At 37.6% G+C, this 26021-nt stretch overlaps 1 protein-coding gene across 1 annotated transcript in view; it reads left to right on the top strand.

The window, feature by feature from the left end:
- The window catches only part of LOC136236743 (uncharacterized), a 39062-nt gene extending 13397 nt beyond the window's left edge, over positions 1–25665 (top strand). Inside the window, exons 9-40 of the mRNA XM_066026987.1 lie at positions 4776–4823; positions 7993–8040; positions 11775–11819; positions 12815–12853; positions 12946–13020; positions 15693–15725; positions 15821–15874; positions 16389–16418; positions 17050–17082; positions 18591–18620; positions 23042–23086; positions 23141–23182; positions 23287–23328; positions 23387–23428; positions 23533–23574; positions 23633–23674; positions 23779–23820; positions 23879–23920; positions 24025–24066; positions 24125–24166; positions 24271–24312; positions 24371–24412; positions 24517–24558; positions 24617–24658; positions 24763–24804; positions 24863–24904; positions 25009–25050; positions 25109–25150; positions 25255–25296; positions 25355–25396; positions 25501–25542; positions 25601–25665. Of these exons, the coding sequence (XP_065883059.1) occupies positions 4776–4823; positions 7993–8040; positions 11775–11819; positions 12815–12853; positions 12946–13020; positions 15693–15725; positions 15821–15874; positions 16389–16418; positions 17050–17082; positions 18591–18620; positions 23042–23086; positions 23141–23182; positions 23287–23328; positions 23387–23428; positions 23533–23574; positions 23633–23674; positions 23779–23820; positions 23879–23920; positions 24025–24066; positions 24125–24166; positions 24271–24312; positions 24371–24412; positions 24517–24558; positions 24617–24658; positions 24763–24804; positions 24863–24904; positions 25009–25050; positions 25109–25150; positions 25255–25296; positions 25355–25396; positions 25501–25542; positions 25601–25665 (1385 nt within the window). The remainder of the gene's footprint in view (positions 1–4775; positions 4824–7992; positions 8041–11774; positions 11820–12814; positions 12854–12945; positions 13021–15692; positions 15726–15820; positions 15875–16388; positions 16419–17049; positions 17083–18590; positions 18621–23041; positions 23087–23140; positions 23183–23286; positions 23329–23386; positions 23429–23532; positions 23575–23632; positions 23675–23778; positions 23821–23878; positions 23921–24024; positions 24067–24124; positions 24167–24270; positions 24313–24370; positions 24413–24516; positions 24559–24616; positions 24659–24762; positions 24805–24862; positions 24905–25008; positions 25051–25108; positions 25151–25254; positions 25297–25354; positions 25397–25500; positions 25543–25600) is intronic.
- The last annotated feature ends 356 nt before the right edge of the window (positions 25666–26021 follow it).

Genomic DNA, 26021 nt, shown 5'->3' with positions numbered 1-26021 from the left:
GAAGTTTGCCATGCCAGCTGCACAAGACAAGATTGTTTACTTGTATTTCATACTGTAAAGAACGTGGCATGTGTTTTAATGTTTTCTTGTATTGTTAATTAATTAGCTAAATATTTTATGTGACTGGCAGCTGGCATGGAGACTTGAGATGTTACAAACAGAAAAACTTACTTGTAATCTTCTTGTTTATGTGTAAAGTGGCCTCACCCTCTCCTGAAATCGTTTCACAGACATTCGCTAATCTTCTCGTTTGCGCATTCTGTAATTAAGCAAGGGTGTAGTACTGGGCATTATATAGAATTATACGTATGGTCAAGTCATCAGCACGAACAGGCGCAATGATTATACGTTTGTGCCTTCATTCACAGGTGAATCGATCCCCAGTTAGTTCATGTCTCTAGGCCTCGTAGTTTTCTCAAACATTAATTATTTATTTATTTAGGACGTAATTTTAACCGCGTTTCATATTATTCTTAGTACTTGGTTGTATAATTATTTTGTTTCACTCGTGTACAGCCCAAGGCTTCCATTTTTCGCGATAAAAACACAGCCTTACTCACTGAGTCCTACAGATTGCTAACCGGCCTCCACCTTGATAAATTTCTAAGTTCTTTGCCATTGCCTGCTGTTCCATATAAGGAAGAAGCCATAGAAGAACAAAATTACAGGATCTTGTGTGCTCTGGGATGCATATTGTTCAACTATAGCCTTTATAATGTTAATAGATGGCAGATCGAAGTTGTGCAGCACTCTTTTACCTTACAAGATTGCCATAATAGGGTCTCTAGTGAGCTGCTACGAGAAGCCATTCAAGTGTACATGCAAGGTATCCAGTTTATTCTTCTTCCTGGCCATCACAGTGAGTGCTTTGTTTGTCCATTATAGGTGGAAGATAAATGGTAGTGCTGATATCATGGCTACTTTTCACACGCAAAAAAGGTTGGGTGGGGTGTTTATTACAACCCTACCACTTAAAAATATTTTGTGGTCTAACCACATATCATCAACAACCCTCCCATATGGTACCGTATAGCCTAAATATTTTGAGGGGGGAAATTTTCGATGATTTCAAGGTTTTGGGGGTTATCAGCAAAAATTTTAGCCTTGAAATATTTAGACCTCCATATAGTCTAAAACATTTTGGGAGCATTTGCAAATCCATGAAAATTTTATTCTTAGCAACACTGCTCAACCTCGAAATATTTGCCCCTTGAAATATTTAGGCTATACAGTATCCATGTCAAACAACTTACAGTGTGCTTATGTCACTGTAACTAGCTACCGTGTACTTATTCTAGCACATTCTCCGATCAGCTAGTGACATTGACAGTTGCAAACATTTAGCTATGACCACATGCTAACCAGACTTTGCTGACTATACCTATGGTGTTCCACTTTTTGACACACTGTTGTTAGCAGGCTACACCTAGGCTTTCCAGGGCTAGAGCCCAGTTAAGTCCCTGCAATTGGAACTCAATATGCCAGTTTAAAGTACTCCTGCATGCATGGGTAATGACTGCCAAATCCCTGGTAATCATGCATGTAAGACTGGCTACGCCACTGGCCACTAGTAGTGACATTGTGATTTGTACATGCAGACACCGGCATAGGAAGACTTTTCGGCCAAGCCTAGCCATCTCCTATTTAGCTTGATTAATACCAACTCACGTGGTTGCTGCTGCATTCAGCATTGTTCACACATGCATTTATACAAAGGTGTTGTAAAGCGTCATCGCTACAATAATAGCACTACAGCTACAATGTATAGCTATCTCTTCACTACCTATTCTGCTACACAACTCTACACCTATAATGCACGTGCTTGATGTATGCATTGTTATATCACGTGAAAATTTATCTTCTCTTTTGAAAAAAAAGTGAACTCTACAGGAATTATAACACTAACAGTTACCATTCTTAAAACTTGTATCGTAGAGTTTCATTCTTGTCCTTCTGTTAGAATAAACACCTAAGACATCTTGTTCTTCTTCAAGTCTCCTGTGCTGTCATCAACACTGTCTCCTGTATGATAGGTGCACAATCAGTAATTCTTCTGACAGGTAGGTAGCTCATATAGCAGTGTGTTTTCAGCAATGGCACCAAGTGTGACGATGATGATGACTCAAACACTGAGTGTAGACTAGGAATTAATGTATCCTGCCTTATATTTTGTGTGTGTACAAATCAGGATGAAAATATAGTCTTTATCATAGATTACAAAATTAATATTACATTAAGATATCTAATGAGTTAGCCTTTTAAACTAAGGAATCTCTGTTAGCTTACTACAATATAATGTGTCAGTTAACTTATAATCCGTAAATGGATTTGGAATAAAGTACACAAACTAGACATATTAAAATTTCGCTGGGATGGTAATGTAAACCACAAATCCCTATTTGACTCTCTATAAATACAAAATTAATAATACGTTAAGATATCTAGTTATTAGTGTTGCACCGATAATCGGTTGAATTATCGGTAACAGCCAATATTAGCTAATTTTACAAGTATCAGTATCGGCTACAAAGCAGAAATAATTTGCCGATTAACCGAAACCCACAATCAATCGTTAAATTTATGGCAATGAATAGGTGAAAGTAAAGAAGGTGGTGAATATAGCAGTAAGTGGTTTGCTGTAAATAGTTTGTAACTGTTTTGGCTTGTTTGTTTGCACAGGTATGGTTGCAAGGCTATAGAAAGCTGTGTATATTTATCGGCCGCCCACGCAATTAGTTGATCACTCTTCACAAAGGGTCTGTAGTCCCACTAAAAACACTGTTTGATAAGCTGGCTTAACTGTTTTATAACTACTTGGCTTCCTTTTCCATGAAAGGAGATAGCAGCAAAACCGTAGAAAACATTGTAAAAGTTGGCTGCCCACGCAATTAATTACATTATCGTTACAAATGCAGTTTATACACATAAACTTTAGGTGATTTTCTGCTCCTCCTCCACTGTTCTGAAGAATTGAAGAATATTGGTAAATATCAGCATATCGGTTACAAGAATAGGCAAATAATTGGTATCGGTAAATGCGAAAAAATGCATATCAGTGTAACACTACTAGTTATTGAGTTAACCTTTTAAACTGAGTTAGCTTACTGCATTAATGTGTCAATTAACTCATAATCCATAAATGGATTTGGAATAAGTACACAAACTAGACATATTAAAAGAGCAGAGTCAAAATAGGGATTTGTGGTTTACATTACCACCCCTTCTTGTTTCGTGGCTTTTTTCAGTGATCCCTATTTCTTATTTTAAATTTTTAATATGTCTAGTTATATAACACTTAAATTCAGACTGATAGCCTTTATGCCAATACGAGTGTAACCACTGGATTGTTTTATCTGCTTGTCTGAAAGATTCAATTATGGTTAGGCGGCAAGTAACATTGTAGCTAGGATTGTTATAACAAACACATGAGTCCTATGGATATCATGGAAAAGTCAAGTAGGGCAAATTTCAGAGAATTTACAAGTGTTTTAATGCTTTCATGTTGTTTAAAGGCCAATCACAATGCATATATACTAAAGATCTAAAGGGGTAAGCTTTGTTAAGAGTGGCTAACTCGTGTCATCCGTAATGTGGGTGTGTCTGTATTCAAAAACATGTGGAAATGCTTGTGAATGCACTGAAATCACTTTTAAGTAATGTTTCCCAACTTGTAAAATGACAAGGATACTGAAAGACCTTCATTTGAGTGCTTCCTGTGGCAACACTTCAATTTGTGGTAAAAGTCATGAGAGCATTAATTTATTCCCACAATTGATTTCAGTCTGAGCTTGTATAAAGTGAACAGAGGGCAGTACCATTACCTCATCCACATCAGGACCATACTTGTTTTGATGAAGTGGCTTGCTCTTTAGAACTGGAACCACTTTCTGGGATACATGTTGATGTACACTGGTTTAGCTACATTTAGATGTCTCAGGTATACATGGCAAATGTATCCTCTGGAATTTTTTTGATCTGAGATGTCTACATTTACTTGTGGATAACTAGTGTGTGACTAATGAAGTACTGTATGACACACAGAGGATCTTATACCGTATATCAATTAAATTTGGCGAATTGGCGATTCGTCACTAATCCGCCAAATTTAAATTTCGTCAATATATATATATATTTAAACTCGTTGATGATTTTTTTTTCACATAAACAAACACATTAAATAGATACAAATAAACCTTGGGCCAAGCAGTTGTTGAAGTAGGTCTTTTTACAAACCTTCGTGGATACTGCTGAAACTGGTAAATTAGCGTGTTTCCATGCATGCAAATGGGTGTGGCTTACTGACTAGACTAAAAATCATACTCGATTAGTGGGCGTGGCCCCCCGTAAGGTTGCAGACAGCAGCAGACATGAATTCGTGTGCAGCCATTGATAAATGGGCGAGTATGCCTACAGACATCAAATAATCCTGCAAGTGGGTGCGACTACAAAATAAATTGGCCAGTACAGCATCGTGCTTACGTCATTCGCCAATTTTTCAGTGAGTGTCTGTAGGCATACTCGCCCATTTATCAATGGCTGCACACGAATTCATGTCTGCTGCTGTCTGCAACCTTACGGGGGGCCACGCCCACTAATCGAGTATGATTTTTAGTCTAGTCAGTAAGCCACACCCATTTGCATGCGTGGAAACACGCCAAATTAAAATTTCGCCAACTGCAATTTTATAGCAAATCGCCAAATATTAGCTTCACCAATATTTGTTGTCATATGGTATTTGAATTGCATTTACAGTATATATATCTTACTGTACATAGGTCGTAGTCCACCACCAATCCCATCGTTAATGACCGGTGCCTCTAGTGGTAAGTATATGTATCACTTGACGGGTACATGCAATATAATATTTTGTGGTTATAAAGTAAAACATCTTATAAATTTTATGCATGATTTATGTATGTTTTTTATTTGTCCCAACCGATGAACCGACTGCCCAGTATGTTGGTGCCATGCAATATAGCTGTATACACACAGCTATATGCATTTTCTACCTAACCAGAAGCCTTGGTTCTAGTGGTTCCCCCTGCTGTTGGAATGGGGGCATTTCGAACCTCTAGCATTACCGAATTATGTATGTTTCAGATGGCTTGGTCTTGCACACTGTGTGTCAATGGGGTATGCCTTCTCAAACAGGTAAACTGTAGCTTTCATGCACCTCTATTGCATAACAAAATTCCACTGTCATACCCATAACTCAGCCCTTTTCTTAGCTTGAGCATGTATCACATCTCATGGCAAAATTGATCAATTTCATCAGGGGAAATTGAAGAAGGATAACTTAATACATGAGGTGACTATTACCAAGAGTATATAATAGAGCCAAGAGTGTCGAACGGTGTATTAATGATTGTGTAAAGTGACACGGATATTTCAGTAATTGTTTGTTTACGCAAAATGGTAATTTGAACTCAACGGGTCTTTGTATGCTAGTTTTCCATGTTATTCAACCAAGAGTTATTTACAAGGAAAGTGTAGAAGGACCCAAGATAACCCCAGCTCACTAAAACAACGATTGCACAAACGAGCATGTTGCCAGGCCTTCAGGGATCAGCTTGGCAGTGCCAGAACTTTGACATTAGCCAATTCCCTTTTATGCTGTCATGTTTAATACAGCTACCCTTAGTGGCAATAGAAACCGTGTTACTTTACGCAGTCATTAATCACAGGGTATTACATCCATTCGATACTCTTGGTTACCATTATATACTCTTGCTATTACTCACTGTCATTTTTGAAGCAGAACAACTAACCATCACTTAAAGCAAAGGAGCTTGTAAGTACTGTAGGACCACAACGAATGTCAAGTTTAGCATCCAGATATTTGGACGTCTTAACCAAACTATGCCAAAGTGCTAGAATTCAGCCACATACGTACATGGCCACTTTCTCTCTGAAATATATGCAAAGTGGTTGTCCTGATAATCAATTTTAAATGGCAAAGCAGTCCATCTTGTAGAAAAATAGCTGCATGGTCACCAACACCATTTCAACTGTAAACACTTATAATTAACAGATAAACGTAAGATTGGATAAATCGAATAATACAGTACTTGTTGCAGCCCTACTTGTACAGTAGTTTAACTTGGTGGGTAATTAAAACTTCCATTTTAAAACAAGTACCAATTAAGCTTTTATGCATGCTTTGTGCTTTTCATTCAGTAATTCCGCTGACCGCAAGTGCAATTGCTCCATCAACATTGCCTGATATGTTGGTTTTATGAAATGTACAGTAGATATATTTGTAAAATTGATATTTTTATTAATTTAGTCCCATTATATATACGTATACCTGTTTACTAAGAATAAGTTTAATATTTTGCTGGCCAGAATCCCAAGTGTTAGCATCAAGTTTGGGAAGCAGTTTGACATCTCCTAGTCAAAGATTGTTCTCTTCAGCCAACTACCTTACTGATTTGGTAACCTGTAAATTATTAAATATGTTCTTGGACCTCATTATTTTGTACACTGTAGTTTGTGCCATGTTTCTGTTTGATTTACATAATTTTGATGTTTCCCGAAATCTTTCCCTTGCAGTAATTTCATAGAATAGGCATACATTCACTACCGACTTTCAGGTTTATTTACTTACATTTATATTACAGGTCTGCCATTGTTACCATCATTGACTGTACACAGCTCTCCTGGTAAGTTTAAAAACTGTGTATTGGAATCACAAAGGTTAACCAAACAAGAAACCGACCCCTATCATGGGATGGAGTTGAAAACTTCCAATTAGTGTAGATATTTTCACTGTAGATTACTTATAATTCACTAACCAGCTTATATACTATTGTATTTGTGACCCACTGAGCAACCCAACTAGATTGCACTTACTTGAACTTCATTCCATTGGGCTGGTAAAGCCTGGTGAGTACTGTTTTGGAGTTGTAACAATAGACAAAAAAAGCAAAATAATTGACTTGGTCAGTGCCTATATGAAAATTAATCATACATACTGTATGACACTAATGCAACAGTGTATGGAGTTAAGACTTGTCCACTCGTGTCACAACCACTTGTAGCCAGAGCCATTTATAAGTTAAAGATCAGCCTCACCAATAGTAAAATTTGTAACTGTAGCTACAGCCAGGTACTGCTGAGGCCGTGGAGGTACCATAATTACTTTTTAAAATCTCAATAGGGCTATATGTAATCACATGTTTAAAAGCTTGTGGACATTTACAATAACTGTTATGTTTTCGATACCATCTGTAGCTGCTATGCCACCAGCAGCATTAACAACGACAACAACAACAACAAGGACATCATCGAGGATATCACCTAGGACGTTGCCGAGATCCACCAGGGGTTCTCCTTATAGTGGTAAGCTAATCTGTAGTAACTGTAACATGAACCAGGGTGATTTATATGATGCAAGGTGATTTATATGAATGCCAGTCTAGTGGTGGGCAACTAAGATACGTACCTTGGAATTAACAAAGTTATCCACATAATACTCTTATACTGTAATTTACACTTTGAAATACTAAACATCTGCTAGTCAATACCTAAGCCATTCCACTTCCATGAATCAGCACTTTGGGCTGTCAGGAAAAAGGAGTGGGACACAAAAGAGAATACATGCATTGTACATATTGCGGTATGTAAAAAGGCATATCTCAGGATAAAGCAATGCCAAACAGTGAAAAATCAAACCCATAGCCATAGAGTTTATTGAGTTATGCTTGTCTGCAGGCATCGGTCAGACAATCCATCAGTCAGGCGGTAGAATATTACACCGATTAATTGTGGTTGCTGTTTTTTTTTAAAAATTCCGTAGCAAGTTTTTGGAAGCATTTCAGGTCATACTGAAGGCACTTCTTGGCTTGGTTATGCCTACCAAGGCACCATGAAGCTGGTTTTAGGGTGATACTTTTGGTCAGAAAAGCCCAAACCTTCATGATCCCTAGTATACAGTACACTGTAGATTGACTTTCTATATTGTACAGTGTTTACTATTATATTTATCTCTAGGCGGTAGTCCACTTAGGACATCTGATGGTGTTCCAAGGAGTTCCCCTGGTAAGTACAACGAATCATGGTTGCAAGCTCAAGTACCCAACTGCAAAATAAAATACCCAATTTGACCTTTGAGTAGCTTGAGCATATGTTATTAATGCACATAACTTCACCTTCTTCATATAGTATAGTTCTAATTAAATAGCCTATAATAATTTAGTCTTCTGATGATGTAAATGTGCTGACTCTGATTTGGCTGCTTACAGAGTTTGGATTAAACTGATTCCCATACCCTTTGTCTCATACTTCTCTACTTGTATAGTTGCCAATAGGACGTAAGCTTCTGATCTTTTAACTGTTATATATTTTTTGCATTAGGTGGTGTGCCATCTGTGGCAACGCCTAGGTCCTCAAGGAGGCTTCCTAGTGGTAAGTAACTGTGTAGTACAATGGAACCCCCTCTAAGAGGATATCCCCTGGATTGTAGACAACCTTTTTATAATTGACATTTTTTTGTCCAGGTACCAAATAAACAGTACTAGTAATTTGTACATGGACACTTCTTTATAAAGATCAGAAATTATTCCTTATAGAGGTCAGATGTTAATTCCCTAATAATGTCCATCTTAGAAGGGTTCCACGGTAATTGTAATATGAGCCAGGGTGCACACTATATGTACTATGCACCCTGTATGTATATGTAATATGCAGCGTTCTATTGCTGGCTAATAGCCAGTGTTGAGTGACCAATCACCTAATGCAACTGTAACCATTGCATATAAGGACATGTCTTAAATATTCCTAATAAATGTTCAGTTTAGTGATTTCACAAGTACATGTTTTAACAACAGGCTGCCCTTTTGTGAATGGTATGTGCCTCTTTGAAGTCAACTAGTAATAATAGCTTAATTTCACCACTTTTAAAAACTTTTTTTGATATGTGTATTCTAATAGATTTGTGCTACCATTACAGCTACATAATGCAGTTAGATTACTACAATTGATTGTGTATGCATTATACAAGTAGTTTAATTCAGTTTCCTACAATGTCCATGTTACCAATTTTTGTCTATGCAAATTTTTAACCTTCTAAGTTGTTAAGAAAGCTACTGAAGCTTCATGCTTAACCTTCTCACTGCCACTTAGATTGTGAACGCCTGTAGCATTACATTCTAAGCACTCTGTAACTTTAGTTGAGCATTTTAGTAGCCACTGTCCTTATCCTGTAGTGGGCATGCCCTTAAGTGAACGGGAACAGGGATAACCAGTCTCTTGTGCACTGTCACGCAGTTAGATGATGCAATCGCATACTTTCAGAATGTCGATAACAAGCATTGTAGAGAATTCTCCAAAGACTACTAATAAAGAGAAACAGTAAGGAGAGGGATTATATAGGTTGGAGTGGCGTGTTAAACAGCGTTAGCCTGTAAAGGTGTGAAAATTCATGTTTGGTTTCACTTAGATCAATTTTTGCATTCAATGGTTATATAATGGCTTTGTGGTTGCTCCTGTGTAATTAGCAACTCAATAAATGAATTCCTTGTTCTATAGCAAGTAATTTGATATACAAGTGGAACAAAAAATTAGGAATTTTCAATATGAGTAGGGATCAAAGTAATAAAAAGTACTGAAACAAGAGAGATTATCTACCACCTGAAGTCATGCTAGTACACACGTAATCGCTACTTCAGTTGCCAAGATTTAAGATATAATGGCACTGAAGTAGGGATTACGTGTGTACTAGCATGACTTCAGGTGGTAGATAATCTCTCTTGTTTCAGTACTTTTTATTACTTTGATCCCTACTCATATTGAAAATTCCTAATTTTTTGTTCCACTTGTTTGTGTACTTTTTACAAACATTGCATGAATCTTATCTTTTATGTGCATGCAGTTTCTATTACACAGGACACTAAAGTTACTATTTCTTCAATGTCCATGCATGGTTTGCTAGCTATGTTATAGACAACATTACCTGTGTTTAGATTCTTTGCACAGTTTCTCAATATTAGAAAAGTAGTACTTGCTGGTTGAGGATCTAGTAGCAGCACAGGATTTGGCAACATCCTTGCGGTAATGTTCTTTAGTGCTCTCTGCAGAATCCACACGAGACTTTTCCAAGTCTTGATGGTAGTGTTCCATTTTCTTTTTTGCAACTTCAGTGCGAGACTTTTCCAAGTCTTGATGGTAGTATTCCCTTTGCCTTTCCGCTGACTCAATGCGAGACTTTGCCAAATCTTTGTTAAATGATGTTTTAGTGACTTCAGCTGATTTCTCACGCGACACTGTTACATTTTTGTAGTACTCATTAGCATGACGCTGTGATCGGCATTCACTGCTGTACTTGTCCTTTCTCTCTGAGAGTATAGACTCTCTATGAGCTTCATAGTACGCCCTGTTATTCTCCTTCTTTCTACTCTTCCGCGCCGCTTCCTTCGAAGGCATTGCCGCACCAAATATTGCCTCAGAGAAAACACACAAAGCAATAATAACCAAAATACCCTTAGCTAACGCTATTTTGCTACGAATTATTTCTAATATCGCTCAAATACTTGAGGTAGATACGTTGTTTACAGCAAAGAAATGCGTTTACAAACGCAAGCAATATTAATTTTGCCGGTTAACTTTGCCAGAAACAAAAGAGATAAGTCGCTAAATATATTCACTTACACGTACAAAGCTTCCCGATTGTGAACAGCTCGCTCTTCCTGCTCAAAATCAACTTCGAACTTTCAACCACGTTTATTCGAATATTTTACCGTGAAGATTATGATTACTCTATTTAGCGAGCACTCTTATTGAAACGGGTGGCGCCGTACATTGAAGCCATTTTGTGGAGTTATTAACACTACCTGTAGTGAATCCAGGACGATGGCGACATTAAAGAACGATGAAAGGTAAGACCCTAGCGCAAGGATTGTATTTCTATCGGTGTAGGAAAGGTTTAATCTATAGGCAAAGCGAGCCGTTTTCATGCAAGAAGTAGGACTGTAGCTGTTGCCATCTTCCCGCTAGGCCTGGCTGAAGGCATCAGTTAGGGAGTCAGTCACTAGAAAATTCGATCAGATAGAATTTTTTTTAAATTCGTGGAAACTCATAGGATGCATTTCGTGCCGTTTTGAAGGCGGAATCGTGCTTCACTTTTGTAATACAATACTGCTGAATCGCCGAGATGGTTTTGCAAGTCTGCTTTTGGTGCGTAATTTTTTGGTGGGAAATCGTGAACCTTGACGATCCCTACCATTAAGTACTACCGTACTTAATGATAGGTTTATAGGATTATATAATATGATAAGTTACAGCAGTTTAGAAGCAGTAGATTGGAGCCTCTACAAATTTGATGGTGAGGGGTTTTAATTAATTATGTTATGTGTTAGTAATTACTTTGATACAACCGTAGTACTGGCTGTAGTAGCACAACTGCATACATGAATGAATCAAAATTTACCAAGGTTAGTTGCATGCTTCCTGGAAGCACATGATCTCCCTACTGATATATACACCTGTAACAACGCTATAGAGTGTAGCCATCAAATAATAGTCAGTGTTGAAGCCGTGTACCTCTCCTTCAGTCGGCAAAACATTGTATGCATGATGGATGTTCATGGGTTTAAATATTTGTACAAAATTCTCGTGAGTGTGTAATATTGTTTCATTTTACTATATAGCTACCGTAACAACAACAGTATCATCCTCTGCTGGTATGTTCATGTATGTGTATATTTTAAAATGTTTACATGCTACTAAATGATTTCATACAAATTCATGTGTGATATTGTTTGTTTACACTACTATAGGTGACCAAGTACCACCTACGGTCACCAGCTACAATTCTCAAGCAGGTATGTGTGTCAGAAGTGTCTTCTTAACTGTATAGTTTGTCTATCGTGTTTTCATATGCAAATTCTCTACACAAAGCTTCATGGCTGCTCTACATCTTTGCTCACATAGAAAAGGGATATGCCCCCTTTTACCACGAGATGATACACCAGTTCAGTCATTATATACCTGTTGCAGCATTTAGACTAGCCTCTAGTGAACTGTTTCAAATTGCTGGCTATAACCACCACTTACTACACACTATTACAACACTGCATTATAACTATGGGTTTAATAGCATGTTTAGCCATAACTCAGTAAGGAATTTACTTAACCCATTAAACCTATAGTTATAATGCGGTGTTGTCAAACAGGAAAAGTACAACATTTCATTGGTTGCTACAGCTAGAAATTTACAGTAAAAAGGTAAACAGTGGTGGCAGAAGAAAAGTGTATTTTGAGCTATAGAAAATAAACCTTCATTCAATGAATGAAGGACTGTATTAATATTTAACTTTCTGTTTTCATCGTGTTTTCTCAAAGGGGATGTAGCTGGTAACTGAAACCAGTTCAACAAGCCATGCATTCCGCTACTATTTACGGAGAACAATACATGGCTTCCCTACAGTATGTTATTTTCTGTAGTCCTGGAGAGGAAATTCTAACACTGAATTCTTCGTTTGTAATGCTGTGTAACGAGCTGAACATTGCTCAAAGTGAAACGTAATGGCCGCTGCTCTTCAAGGCAATAATTGATAGTGAACAATACTGTATTTATAATGTGTCAATGTTTACGAAATAAGAAACGTAACAACAAATCTACACATACATGTACTGGTAGGAATGGTGCATGCTAGTGACCGATGGCGGTGGCTGTTCTTGGTCACCTATAGTAGTCTAAAGCAAAACAGTATCATACTTGTTAATTTTGTACAGTACGATACAAACATTTAAAACATACACATACATGTGCAAAATTATCACGAGTGTGTAATATGATTTGTTTTCACTACTGTAGACCAATCATCAACTCAACCACAGCCATCCAATCCTGCTGGTATGTACATGTATATGTATATTTTTAAACTGATTGCATCTTACTGTACAAAATTTGCAAGTGTGATATTGTGTTGTTTTCAATTACTATAGGTGACCAAGTACCACCACAACCACCTCCACAACCACCACCACAACCACCACCGACACCATCGGTCACCAGCAGTGGTACGTGTATATTTTAGTACTTGATCATATGGCCTTTATAGTCCTCTTATTATGTTTCTTATGTGACCTGCTAAGCAAAACCCCGACTAGTTTGTGTATTTCTGTTTTTGAGAAAAACCGCATTGAAATACATTGGGTAAAAAACGTGTACTAGTAAAACAATTTACGTGCATTTTAATTGCTTCAGTAAACAGTGAAACAGGGCTCAAATCAAGATAACCAAGTTACCAACGGGTTCACCTATTCATAGTGAGTAAGAATATCTTTGTTTCGTTTTAGTGACATGAAGTAAACATGAGTTGGTTTACGTTGCAGTAAAATATTGTATAAACATTGCCATTTCTAAATTTAAACAGCCTTTTTGATTAAATGCATGGGTGTATATAAGGCAAAACCGTACCTTGCTGAATGTCCCAATTCATTGTAAAGACAATGAGCCAAGTCCCATCTCCATAACTATGAGTTATGATTGATTAAACAAGCGCCTGTAATTTTTTCCTCATATAGTCACTGTACAAATTGATTGTTTTGTACTTTCTGCTATCTATCACTAAAACTCCACAACTATTTACCAGATAAGGCTAAAACTTTTACAGCCCATTGGTTTTTATTGCTCTGGATAACAAAGAAGTTATAAAAAGAAGTTTGATAAAAATGCAAACTAGTCAGGTTAATGCAAACTAGTCAGATTTCTCTCAGTGGATCACATATATGTACTTAAACAATGACAGTATATTACCAAGAGTTAATAATAGAGAGGAGAGTGTCTAACACAATACAGAGCCTCTGCAAATGATTCAGCATGATTCAAAGGGATTCTCTCAGACGTGTTAACAAGTGCACACTGCCAGAAAAAAGAAATGTGATAATTGCACATGGGAAAAACAAAGAAATGCGATGATTAAAACAATCTTCACATATAGAATATACTACAAATCACAGAATTTTACAGAGGAATCCCTTTGAATCACGCTGAATCATTTGTAGAGGCTCTGTATTGTGTTGGACACTCTCCTCTCTATTATTAACTCTTGATATTACCTTTTAATATTATATCAAGACACATGGTAATATGTCATGTGGCCCAAAAAGCTGGCACGCAACACCATGAGTATATTGACAGGAAAAAGAAACATGACATTCACGCATTATAAAGTACCTGGTAAAGGCAGAGCCTGTAAACCAGAAGGCCTTATAAAGGCCTAAGATGTTTATATTAACTGTACTAAGTATGGCATGTGTAGCTCCGTGATCTCTTATGCAATTGGTTGCTACAAGAAGTGCCTGTAAAATAAGGGAGTCTACTTATGAAATTTGAAGAAAATTGCTGCAGCCATTTCTGAGATACGAGTGGCCAAGGTTTTGTTTCTTCTACTTCTTTTCGCACACTTTGCAAAATCTGCCATAAAATACAAATGCATACTCTGATCAAGCTAAAAATTGGCACATAAAGGGCTCATTAAAACAGTACCAAGTTTGGAGGGAACCCCATAAAGAATCATGGAGTTATGACTGATTATTTGTGTAAAATAGGATCGGACTTATGAGGAATGAGCTAATGGCACTTTGTTAACTTATAATATGCAGCAGTTGAAGTGGTAACAACAAATTCATACAGCTTCACAAGCAACTACAGTAACCCTCAGTGCTCCAAGGGTTAATTTATTAGGAATTTAGTGATCAAATAAGTAAAAAGTAGTGAAAAAAGGCAGCAGGTTTCCTTCACCTGAAGGACATTTAATCCAGAGCACTTTTGTTTATACACTGTGTAACGGACTGAAATGGGAGGTGAAAGTATAGAGTAGTTGGGGCTCTTGAATCGTCCATATTTTTTGTGGTGACTGGATTGATTGTGCAGGTGCTTTTCCTACTGTTCTTTGTTTATACGTATAACAGGGTGAACATAGCTGATAGCAAAGCATAATGGTTATTTCACTTTTCAGGTCAATAGTTGATACCTGGGGTACACATTCAGATGAAATTAACTGTGATTCTTTGATGCTGTATGTGTGTGTTCCCCAGTCATAATGTGAGGTAGCTCGCACTCGTAATTGTAGTAAGAGATATTATATCAGTGATTATAACAGCAATGAGCAGACACAGCACTACAACATTTACAATTCTAAAAGAGACCTATCCTATCACTACCTTCTAGTGTTAATTAACTATTGTTCTGCATGGCTGTCTGTCTTACAATAATAATGTTATATATATATATAACAATGTTACAAAAAAGCAAACAAACAAGTACAGTATATGGAAAATTAGAAATTTTAAGTTTGATTAGGGATTATAGAAATAAAATGTAGTGAAGCAATGAAGGTCAGCTACACCTGCAGATATACTAGTGGACATTTATTCCACAGTTTGGTCAAATTATACTAGTGGACGTTGTTAACCCCTACTTTAGCCTATACCCATGACTAAATTAGGAATTAAATGTCCACTAGTACTGTATCTTCAGGTGTAGGCAACCTCCCTTGTTTCTATTAGGCTTGCGTACATTATGCCGGAATAATTTTTGGAATAATCGGTGATAAAAAGAATCAGGAATAATTCCGGAATAATAGGATGATCTTCTAGAATACTTAATTAGAATTCACATATTTTTCAAGTAGTATTGCAGAAAAATTCTCATGAGTGTGTAATATGGTTTGTTTTCACTATTGTAGATCAATCCTCAACACCACCAGCATCAACAGCTGGTACGTATGTACATGTATGTGTATACTTGAAAGTGTTTGTATCCTACTATACAAAACTCACAAGTGTAATATTCTTTTGTTTTCAACTACTATAGGTGACCATGACCAAGTACCACCACTACCACCACCACTATCGGTCACCAGCAATGGTACGTGACATAGCAATGTTCAGCTCATTCCTTCAAGGGGTTTACCCTGTGGGCATGACATAAGTTTGACCTTATTTTACACAAATAACCAGTCATAACTCTGTGATTCTTTATTGGGTTCCCACCAAACATGGTACCGTTGTAATGAGCCCTTAAAGTGTGCCAAGTTTTAGCTTGATCAGGGTATGCATTTGTATCTTATTGCAGATTTTGCAAAGTGTGCGAAAAGAAGTAGAAGGAAAAACTGAAAAAAAAATTTTGGCCACTCGTATCACGGAAATGGCTGGGGAAATTTTCTTATGTATACTCCCCTACTGCACAGGCACTTGTTGTAGCAAATATAACTGTAGATGGAGTAGACATCATAGGAGTTAAATTTTAGAGTAAATTTTAATGAAAGTTAGAGCACAATTTACTATGTAGCCTAGCCAGTCTGTTTTAAAGCTACTTTTGTATCTTATACTAATGCAAAATTCTCACAAGTGTGTAATATAGTTTGTTTTCACCACTGTAGATCAACCACCATCACCAGCTGACTCCACAGGTATGTGCATACTGTAGTTTAATAATTTTACATCTTACTGACTGAAAGATTTTGTACACAATTTACAAGTGTGCAATCATACAGACCAAAAGGATCATGAACTTTCTGGCTAAAAATATCACCCTAAAACCAGCCTCACAATACCTGCATGGAACCTTAGCAGTATTAACACAAGAAAAAATATTCAGTGAAATTTTCTACTGACCGACTGCCTGACTGATTGATTCCTTCAGACAAGTGTAAGTTGATATCGGTTAAGACTATGGGCTTGATTTTTTTCACTATATGACGTTGCTTCAGCCTGTTGATATACCGCAGAACATACACCTGTACAATGCAATGCTTCATGGACTTACCTGTGTCCTCCGGCCTTTATGTCCCAATTATCTTTGCTGATAGCACAAGTTGTCAATTTGCAGTAGTACTGCAGGATTGTTTCCCCACACACTTGTAACAGAATTTGTCCGAGTTTTCTGTTGTGACTGGATTGATTACAGATGTCTTTCTCGTAGTGTTCTTAATTTGTTTGTAACACTGTGTAATGGCCCTACTATCAAGTATTATTCAGTGGTTGTTAATCGTTAAAATATTTGTACAATATTCTCATGAGTGTGTAATATGGTTTGTATAGATCAACCACCAACACTACCACCATCAGCAGCTGGTACGTGTGTACATGTATGTGTATATACTTTATTTAAAGTGTTTGTATCCTACTGTACAAAACTCACAAGTATAATACTGTTTTGTTTTCAACTACTATAGGTGACCAAGTACCACCAACAACACCATCGGTCACCAGCACTGGTATGTGTTTAGTACCTGATTATGTCTTTTATAGTCCTCTTAGAGTATTTCTTATAATATATGCTTAAACAATGACATATGTGACCTGGTCTGACAAAACTGGGCTTATCACCTATTTATAAGTATTGCAGTTTGCTGGTTTTAAGTTTTCAAAGTGTTGTAGCTCGCCAATGGCTTTAATTATGTGTACAAATTTTTTCACCAATTGCTTACCTTTAGTACCATCCAGTGAACAAGTAGCCAGCCAACAGGCAAGTTTTCCACCATTTTAGATAGATTTTTTAAAGAGGTTGACCATGGCTCAGCTGTATCAGGCAAGCATTGCAATGGGCAGTGGCAGGGGCGGTGGCAGGGGCGGTGGCAGGGGCGGTGGGTGGGTAAGGGGTTAATGAAAGAAAATGGAAGAGGAAGGCGAAAGGATGAATAAGACCAAGTTATGGGCCATTCAGGGCTCAAACCTTACTAAAATGAAAGTAAATGAACAGTACTAGTCTTCATTCAACACCACAGAGTTGTACAGCCACACATAGCCATCTACTTGTTAGCCAGAGCTCCATTTAGGCCCAAGACTGCTCGTACAGCTCACCACTGGGCTTGGAAAAAGCAGCCACATAAGCAGACCAGTTTATACCCAGGCTGGTTGTGATAGTGAAATCTGATAATGTGTTCATGGTAGCTTTGTGTTTGTGACAAAAAAATCTAACCCGTTATTGTGGGCGATAAGGCAGACTGAGTCACATATATTACCCTGTATAAGACACATGGTATTATATCATGTGGCCCAAGAAGCCGGCACACAACACTGTGAATATATTGACAAGATTAATGCAGACTCAACAGTGGCATAGCTAAGGTGGGTACTGGCAGGGCACTGGCCCAACCAATCAGTTCCAGTACCATACCAACTCAGGTACTCAACTTACGTAGCTAGTTAGCTATAGCTAAATTGTGCGATATGCTGAGGTACAATATGCATGAAGCTACATAATTATTATGTAAACAAAACGTACGTACAGCTAGTGTCCTACTAGAGATGACAAATTTTAACTGTAAATGCCACCAAATTGAATCTCAGCATGTAATTTTCAAAAGTTTTCCTGGGGGGGGCATGCCCCCAGACCCCCCTAGCTGCATTTGCATGCTGGTTGCTGCAGGTTGTACATATACAATGGTGCCCAACCAATCCTTCTGGGCTAGCTACTCCACTGAGACTCAACTTCCTTAGTAATAGTAAACATTTAATGGAAGTTAGAGCACAATTTACTAGGTAGCCCAGCCAGTCTGTTTTAAAGCTACTTTTGTATCTTATTTTACTAATACAAAGTTCTCACAAGTGTGTAATATATTTTGTTTTCACCACTGTAGATCAACCACCACCAACAGCCAACTCCACAGGTATGTGCATATAGTTTAATAATTTTACATCCTATTGAAAGATTTTGTACACAATTTACAAATGTGTGATTATACAGATCAATAGAATCATGAATCGTTCTGGCTAAGAATATCACCCTAAAACCACCTGCATGAGACCTTTGCAGTATTGGATAGGTATAACACAACAATATTATTCAGTGGAATTTTCTTCTGACTGACTGATGCCTTCAGATAAGTGTAACGTGATATTGCATGGCTAAATTACAGGCTTGGTTGTTTCACTGCTTAATGTTGCTTCAGCCTGTTGACATACTACAATACATACAATGCAAGTTTCATGGACTTGCCTGTGTCCTCCTTTGTGTCCCAATTATATTTGTATAAGGTGTTTATCTCACTTTAATCAAAGCAGACTAGTTATTGATCTAGCCATGACTTTGAGTATCTTTTTATGATGGTATCTGCAACACAAGCACATCACCATTGGTGGTGGCCAGGAAATTGGTAATGAATGGTAAATGGCTGAGTAGGTCATATGGTGTCTCCAGCGTTGGCTCTCAAGATCACTTGTGCTACTGAAAATGAAATAAATTTATGCAAAAAAAAGACATTCGGATACTGTCCATGTCATAGGTGGAGGAAGAGGGGGTGCTGAGGGTGCTCCAGCACCCCCTCCCCCCACTATATTACTGGGGGTGCTCCAGCACCCCCCTACCCCCCCAACTATATTACTGGGGTGCTGAACACCCCCAACTCAAAGCTGTATTGTGCAACAGTTGTCACTTGAACTTCCAGAAACTTGTCAATCACAATCGAAATACTCTAATAGAGCAGTCACCCTAATGCATGTATTAAAAATAAAAGTAATAATACTAGCAAGAGTGCATATTAAAAATAGGGAGGGAGAGTGTCTAACTGCCAATGCAACCTGTACAAAATCACTGTGTATTATTGAATAGACAATGATCTTTGAACAAATGAACACCTTTACTGACGATAGAGATCTGTTGATAGGTGTTGAGTTCTGTTGATAGGTGCTGAATAAGGTAAAGCTTGTGTTCTACCAATGTGTGGATGCTCTATACTACACAGTGATTTTGACTCTCCCTCTTGGTACTAGTGTTTGATTAACAACTAAAACCACCAAAAATGCCTCCAAATATTCAATCTCCTGACATCTAATTTTCAAAAATTTTCTGGGGGCTATGCCCCCTCCTAGAATTAGCATGCTTGGTGTGCTTTGTACACCTACTACTACCACCATATATAAATTTTGGGCACCCCCAAACTGTAGCATCCTCTTCCTATGCATGTGTCTAGGTTCTGGCCAGTGACATTTTAATGTACTAGAGTATTCCCAGTGGCTGGCACATGTCTCTAGAAATCCACTGCAAATCAGTGACATGGCTGTGGCATAAACGTGTTACTACTGTAGTGTATTGATGGTGAACTAGCTTTACTGTGTGTATAAATTGATTAAAGATTATCAAAAATTTGTTTGTTCTAAATAGGGGTACAAGCATCACAGCCACCATCATCTCCCCAACATATTGGTGAGTTTCTGATTGGCTAATATTCATTCATTGAATGTTTTGCAGATTTTAAATTCCTATTGTTTTTTGAAAATAGGACTGGTACTAATGCTGTGCATATGTATATAACAACCAACTAAGCTGCAATAATAAATATTGCAGGCCTACAAAATGAAGTGTAGGTTAGAGACCTAGCTACTGTACATCTTCATGGATTTTAAAAACCGGGCAAAACAAGGTTTTTAAAATCCACAAAGATCTGAGGGTGTGGTACGTCTCACAGACTTAGAAAATGTATGCATTTTATATGGGCATGTAAAATGGAGTTGTGGGATTGGGTATATGTTGTACTGAAATTTAAAATAATCACGGAAGACTGAATGTGCTGTTGTTGAAGTGTTGAAATAATCGAATCTCGCACTGCTTCCTTTCACAAGGTAGACTTGAATCTGGCACAGTTGGGAAATGGCAGTGATCGATAATGTCGAGCTGCCAGTGCCTATGATGTCACAGCAGTCTAAAGAAAGCGTGTGTTGAAGAAGTAACTTGTGTGGATTTATACAATTGGAACAAGTTTATTGTCACAAGGTGTGCCTTCAGTGGTGCCATAGTAGACTGAATAGTACGAAGGTTTTGAGTGTGGATTGCACCTACATTACACGTAGTGTAAAATAAAGTTTCTACAAGGAAGCTTACCCATTTAGGTCTTAGTAAGGTTCATTCATAGTTCAATAGGAGACCAAAACAGCCTTAAAACACTCTAAAAACAGATGGGCACTACACAGAATTTTTATGATATTTCTGGACTTCTCTTTTCATCGTAACAAATGTACGTGCTGTGTTAGATTATACTTATCGTATTTGAATTCTTTTAGGCATATGCTTACAAAATGAATGGAGTGGTTAACCACATTTTAGCCTGGATGACTGGCCACCCACTGCAGGGAACCTGATAGTAGATCTCCTAGTGGATTTTAAAGCATCATGCTCCAAAAATCAAATGCGTACCATTTTCTAATAGTACCAGGTCTACATAGCTACTCAGTGCTTGATAGTCGGACAACTGCTATAATTTATTACTCTAGGGTTCTACAATTTATACACTTGAATGTGCATAATTCAACAAAATTTGTGCTTGCAAAGCTACACAGTACACATGCCACAAGTCAAAGCTACCAATCAGACAGGTGGGCTTGTGCTTCAACCATCACTGTTTGTCTAGGATTTGCTCGTGGTCACCACAAGCCATAAACAAATTACCTACATGCCAGAGCCTTTGACACCAGCCCTAGCTGAATAGCTAGCCACAAGTCATTACTACTGATCAGTACTTTTATCGATGTGTTATGGTCCCTACTCTAGTTGAATAAAATTCCAAATTTTTTGTGTACTTGTATCAAATAGCTTTGTTACAGTCACTCACTCTTCTGTTAAGGTAATTATATCGTACTCATGCATTTTGATGACCATAGAGTGACAGTTTTCTCTCCTTAAGCTATGTTGTATTACAGTCTGAAGTGTATTTATTTGGAAGCAATAAAAAGCTGTAGAGAGTCATGACTCCTGTATTTCAAGCAGCCTCAGTGCAAAGCTTACCTTTGTGGAAGTTTACTACAAGCTTAGCACAGTTTCTATATATGTGACCCGCTGAACAAAATCCCAACTAGTTTGCATAGCTAATTCTGTTTTTGAGAAATACCTCATTGAAATACATTGGGTAAAAAATGCGTACTACAAAAATAATTTAGTGTGTGTTCTAATCACTTCAGCAAACAGTGAAACAAGGCTTGAATCGAGACAACTAAGTGACCAACGGATTCGTCTGTTAATGGCAAGTAGGAATATCTTTCATGTCAGTGCCATGAAGCAAACATGAGTTATGGGCATTTGTTTACGTTGCAGTAAAATATTATGTAAACATTACCATTTTAAAGTTTAAACAGCCTTTTAGCTTAAATGCATGAATGTATGTAGGGAAAAAACTGCACCTTGCTGAATAGACAATGAGCCAAGTCCCATCTCCATAGCTTGTTTTCTTCATGAGTTATGATAGATTAAATGAGCGCCTGTAATGTTTCCCCGTATAGTCACTGTAAAAATCAATTGTTTTGCACTTCCTATTGTCTATCGCTATAACTCCACAACTATTCACCAGTCTTTGACAGCCCATTGGTTTTTCCCTCTGGATAACAAAGAAGTTATAAAAAGAAGTTTGATAAAAATGCAGGTTTTTGCTCAGTGGGTCACATATTCTCATATACTGTTTGTTTAATGTTTCTGCTCATACCGATGTATGCTGACAAGCATACATAAAGTACACACGTGGACACATGTTTTAGGAAGAAGAATTTTGGAAGGTTGTGATTTACAACTGCGTTTTAGTGTAATAGAATAGGGTACAAAATTTACTTCAAAATGTTATGATTGCCTGCAGACTTTTTAGCAGACACCAAGCATTACAAGGTGGTGGCACTCCAATATATCCTGTACTCTGATCTTCGTCCTCGGTCAAAACGAAAGTCAAAAGTCAAGCAAGAAATTTGCAATACAGTGTAGGTCAAAAGACAAGTTTGATTGTAAAGTGAATGCCACAACTAATACTTAACATAACTATAATTTTTTTTACGAAAATGTACAAAAATTTGGTCAAGAGTCGAGCATGGATTTTAATGTAAGTCAAGGATCAAGGCTTATTTTTCAAGTTTGACAACATTGACCGAGGATGAAGATGGGAGTACAGGGTATATTGGAGTGCCACCCCTTACACTACAGCATGCACTCTTTCTGTATGGGAGAGTACACCATCAAAATATTCCTGTAATGAGTGCAGCATGATATTTTTATTATTCATCCTCTTTTTTAAGTTTGAACATACATAATGTTAAGTGTGTGCAATTATTTTATTAGGGGAGGCTGATGAGGCACCTGCAGGCTCTTCTAGTTCCACTGCTGGTATGATTAGTTATATAAATATATCCAATAAAATGATCATGGTTTGTTTACTAGGTGGCCAGCCACCACTTGTGGCCACCAACATCCCAACTACCGGTATGTAATGAATACTAAATAGTGGTAGACCTCTCTATTAGAGTAGTGATTGTTCTATTTATGATAACTTCTTTGTGTAATTATTGAGTGTACCTTTTTACTAGGCTCACCAGAAAGAACTGGGGTGCCAGCCAATTCTGATGCAGGTATGTCACATGTAGTTATAAAATATATCTAATAAAATGATCGTGGTTTGTTTACTAGGTGGCCAGCCACCACTTGTGGCCACCAACATCCCAACTACCGGTATGTAATGAATACTAAATAGTGGTAGACCTCTCTATTAGAGTAGTGATTGTTCTATTTATGATAACTTCTTTGTGTAATTATTGAGTGTACCTTTTTACTAGGCTCACCAGAAAGAACTGGGGTGCCAGCCAATTCTGATGCAGGTATGTCACATGTAGTTATAAAATATATCTAATAAAATGATCGTGGTTTGTTTACTAGGTGGCCAGCCACCACTTGTGGCCACCAGCATCCCAACTACCGGTATGTAATGAATACTAAATAGTGGTAGACCTCTCTATTAGAGTAGTGATTGTTCTATTTATGATAACTTCTTTGTGTAATTATTGAGTGTACCTTTTTACTAGGCTCACCAGAAAGAACTGGAGTGCCAGCCAATTCTGATGCAGGTATGTCACATGTAGTTATAAAATATATCTAATAAAATGATCGTGGTTTGTTTACTAGGTGGCCAGCCACCACCTGTGGCCACCAACATCCCAACTACCGGTATGTAATGAATACTAAATAGTAGTAGACCTCTCTATTAGAGTAGTGATTGTTCTATTTATGATAACTTCTTTGTGTATTTATTGAGTGTACCTTTTTACTAGGCTCACCAGAAAGAACTGGAGTGCCAGCCAATTCTGATGCAGGTATGTCACATGTAGTTATAAAATATATCTAATAAAATGATCGTGGTTTGTTTACTAGGTGGCCAGCCACCACTTGTGGCCACCAGCATCCCAACTACCGGTATGTAATGAATACTAAATAGTAGTAGACCTCTCTATTAGAGTAGTGATTGTTCTATTTATGATAACTTCTTTGTGTAATTATTGAGTGTACCTTTTTACTAGGCTCACCAGAAAGAACTGGAGTGCCAGCCAATTCTGATGCAGGTATGTCACATGTAGTTATAAAATATATCTAATAAAATGATCATGGTTTGTTTACTAGGTGGCCAGCCACCACTTGTGGCCACCAACATCCCAACTACCGGTATGTAATGAATACTAAATAGTGGTAGACCTCTCTATTAGAGTAGTGATTGTTCTATTTATGATAACTTCTTTGTGTAATTATTGAGTGTACCTTTTTACTAGGCTCACCAGAAAGAACTGGAGTGCCAGCCAATTCTGATGCAGGTATGTCACATGTAGTTATAAAATATATCTAATAAAATGATCGTGGTTTGTTTACTAGGTGGCCAGCCACCACTTGTGGCCACCAGCATCCCAACTACCGGTATGTAATGAATACTAAATAGTGGTAGACCTCTCTATTAGAGTAGTGATTGTTCTATTTATGATAACTTCTTTGTGTAATTATTGAGTGTACCTTTTTACTAGGCTCACCAGAAAGAATTGGGGCGCCAGCCAATTCTGATGCAGGTATGTCACATGTAGTTATAAAATATATCTAATAAAATGATCATGGTTTGTTTACTAGGTGGCCAGCCACCACTTGTGGCCACCAACACCCAAACTACCGGTATGTAATGAATACTAAATAGTGGTAGACCTCTCTATTAGAGTAGTAATTGTTCTATTTATGATAACTTCTTTGTGTAATTATTGAGTGTACCTTTTTACTAGGCTCACCAGAAAGAACTGGGGTGCCAGCCAATTCTGATGCAGGTATGTCACATGTAGTTATAAAATATATCTAATAAAATGATCGTGGTTTGTTTACTAGGTGGCCAGCCACCACTTGTGGCCACCAACATCCCAACTACCGGTATGTAATGAATACTAAATAGTGGTAGACCTCTCTATTAGAGTAGTGATTGTTCTATTTATGATAACTTCTTTGTGTAATTATTGAGTGTACCTTTTTACTAGGCTCACCAGAAAGAACTGGAGTGCCAGCCAATTCTGATGCAGGTATGTCACATGTAGTTATAAAATATATCTAATAAAATGATCGTGGTTTGTTTACTAGGTGGCCAGCCACCACTTGTGGCCACCAGCATCCCAACTACCGGTATGTAATGAATACTAAATAGTGGTAGACCTCTCTATTAGAGTAGTGATTGTTCTATTTATGATAACTTCTTTGTGTAATTATTGAGTGTACCTTTTTACTAGGCTCACCAGAAAGAACTGGGGTGCCAGCCAATTCTGATGCAGGTATGTCACATGTAGTTATAAAATATATCTAATAAAATGATCGTGGTTTGTTTACTAGATGGCCAGCCACCACTTGTGGCCACCAACACCCAAACTACTGGTATGTACATTTGTGAATACTAAATAGTGTAGACCAATTGATTAAAAGGTACCTGGCAGACTAAAGTGATATCTAACTAAAAAGGCATAGGTATATATTATATATTTTGCTGGCTGCTTTTCCCAAGCACAGTGACGATCCATATGAACGATCTGGGGCCCAAATAGAGCTCTGGCCAGCTTGGGGATGACTGTGTGGCTATACAGCTTTGTGGTGTTGAATAAAAAGTCTCTGCTGTAAATTTCCTTTCATTTCAGCCAGTTTTGATCCCTGAATACAGTAGCTCATAATTTGGCCTAATTCATCCCTACGTTTTCCTCTTAAAATGTTAAGTAGTCCCTTGCCTGGCTCCCACCTCCCACCCTTTTTGGAGCTTGCC

This window comes from Dysidea avara, chromosome 10, assembly GCF_963678975.1.
Source record: "Dysidea avara chromosome 10, odDysAvar1.4, whole genome shotgun sequence".
Taxonomy (NCBI): Eukaryota; Metazoa; Porifera; class Demospongiae; order Dictyoceratida; family Dysideidae; genus Dysidea; species Dysidea avara.
This window is presented reverse-complemented; position numbering and strand designations above follow the sequence as displayed.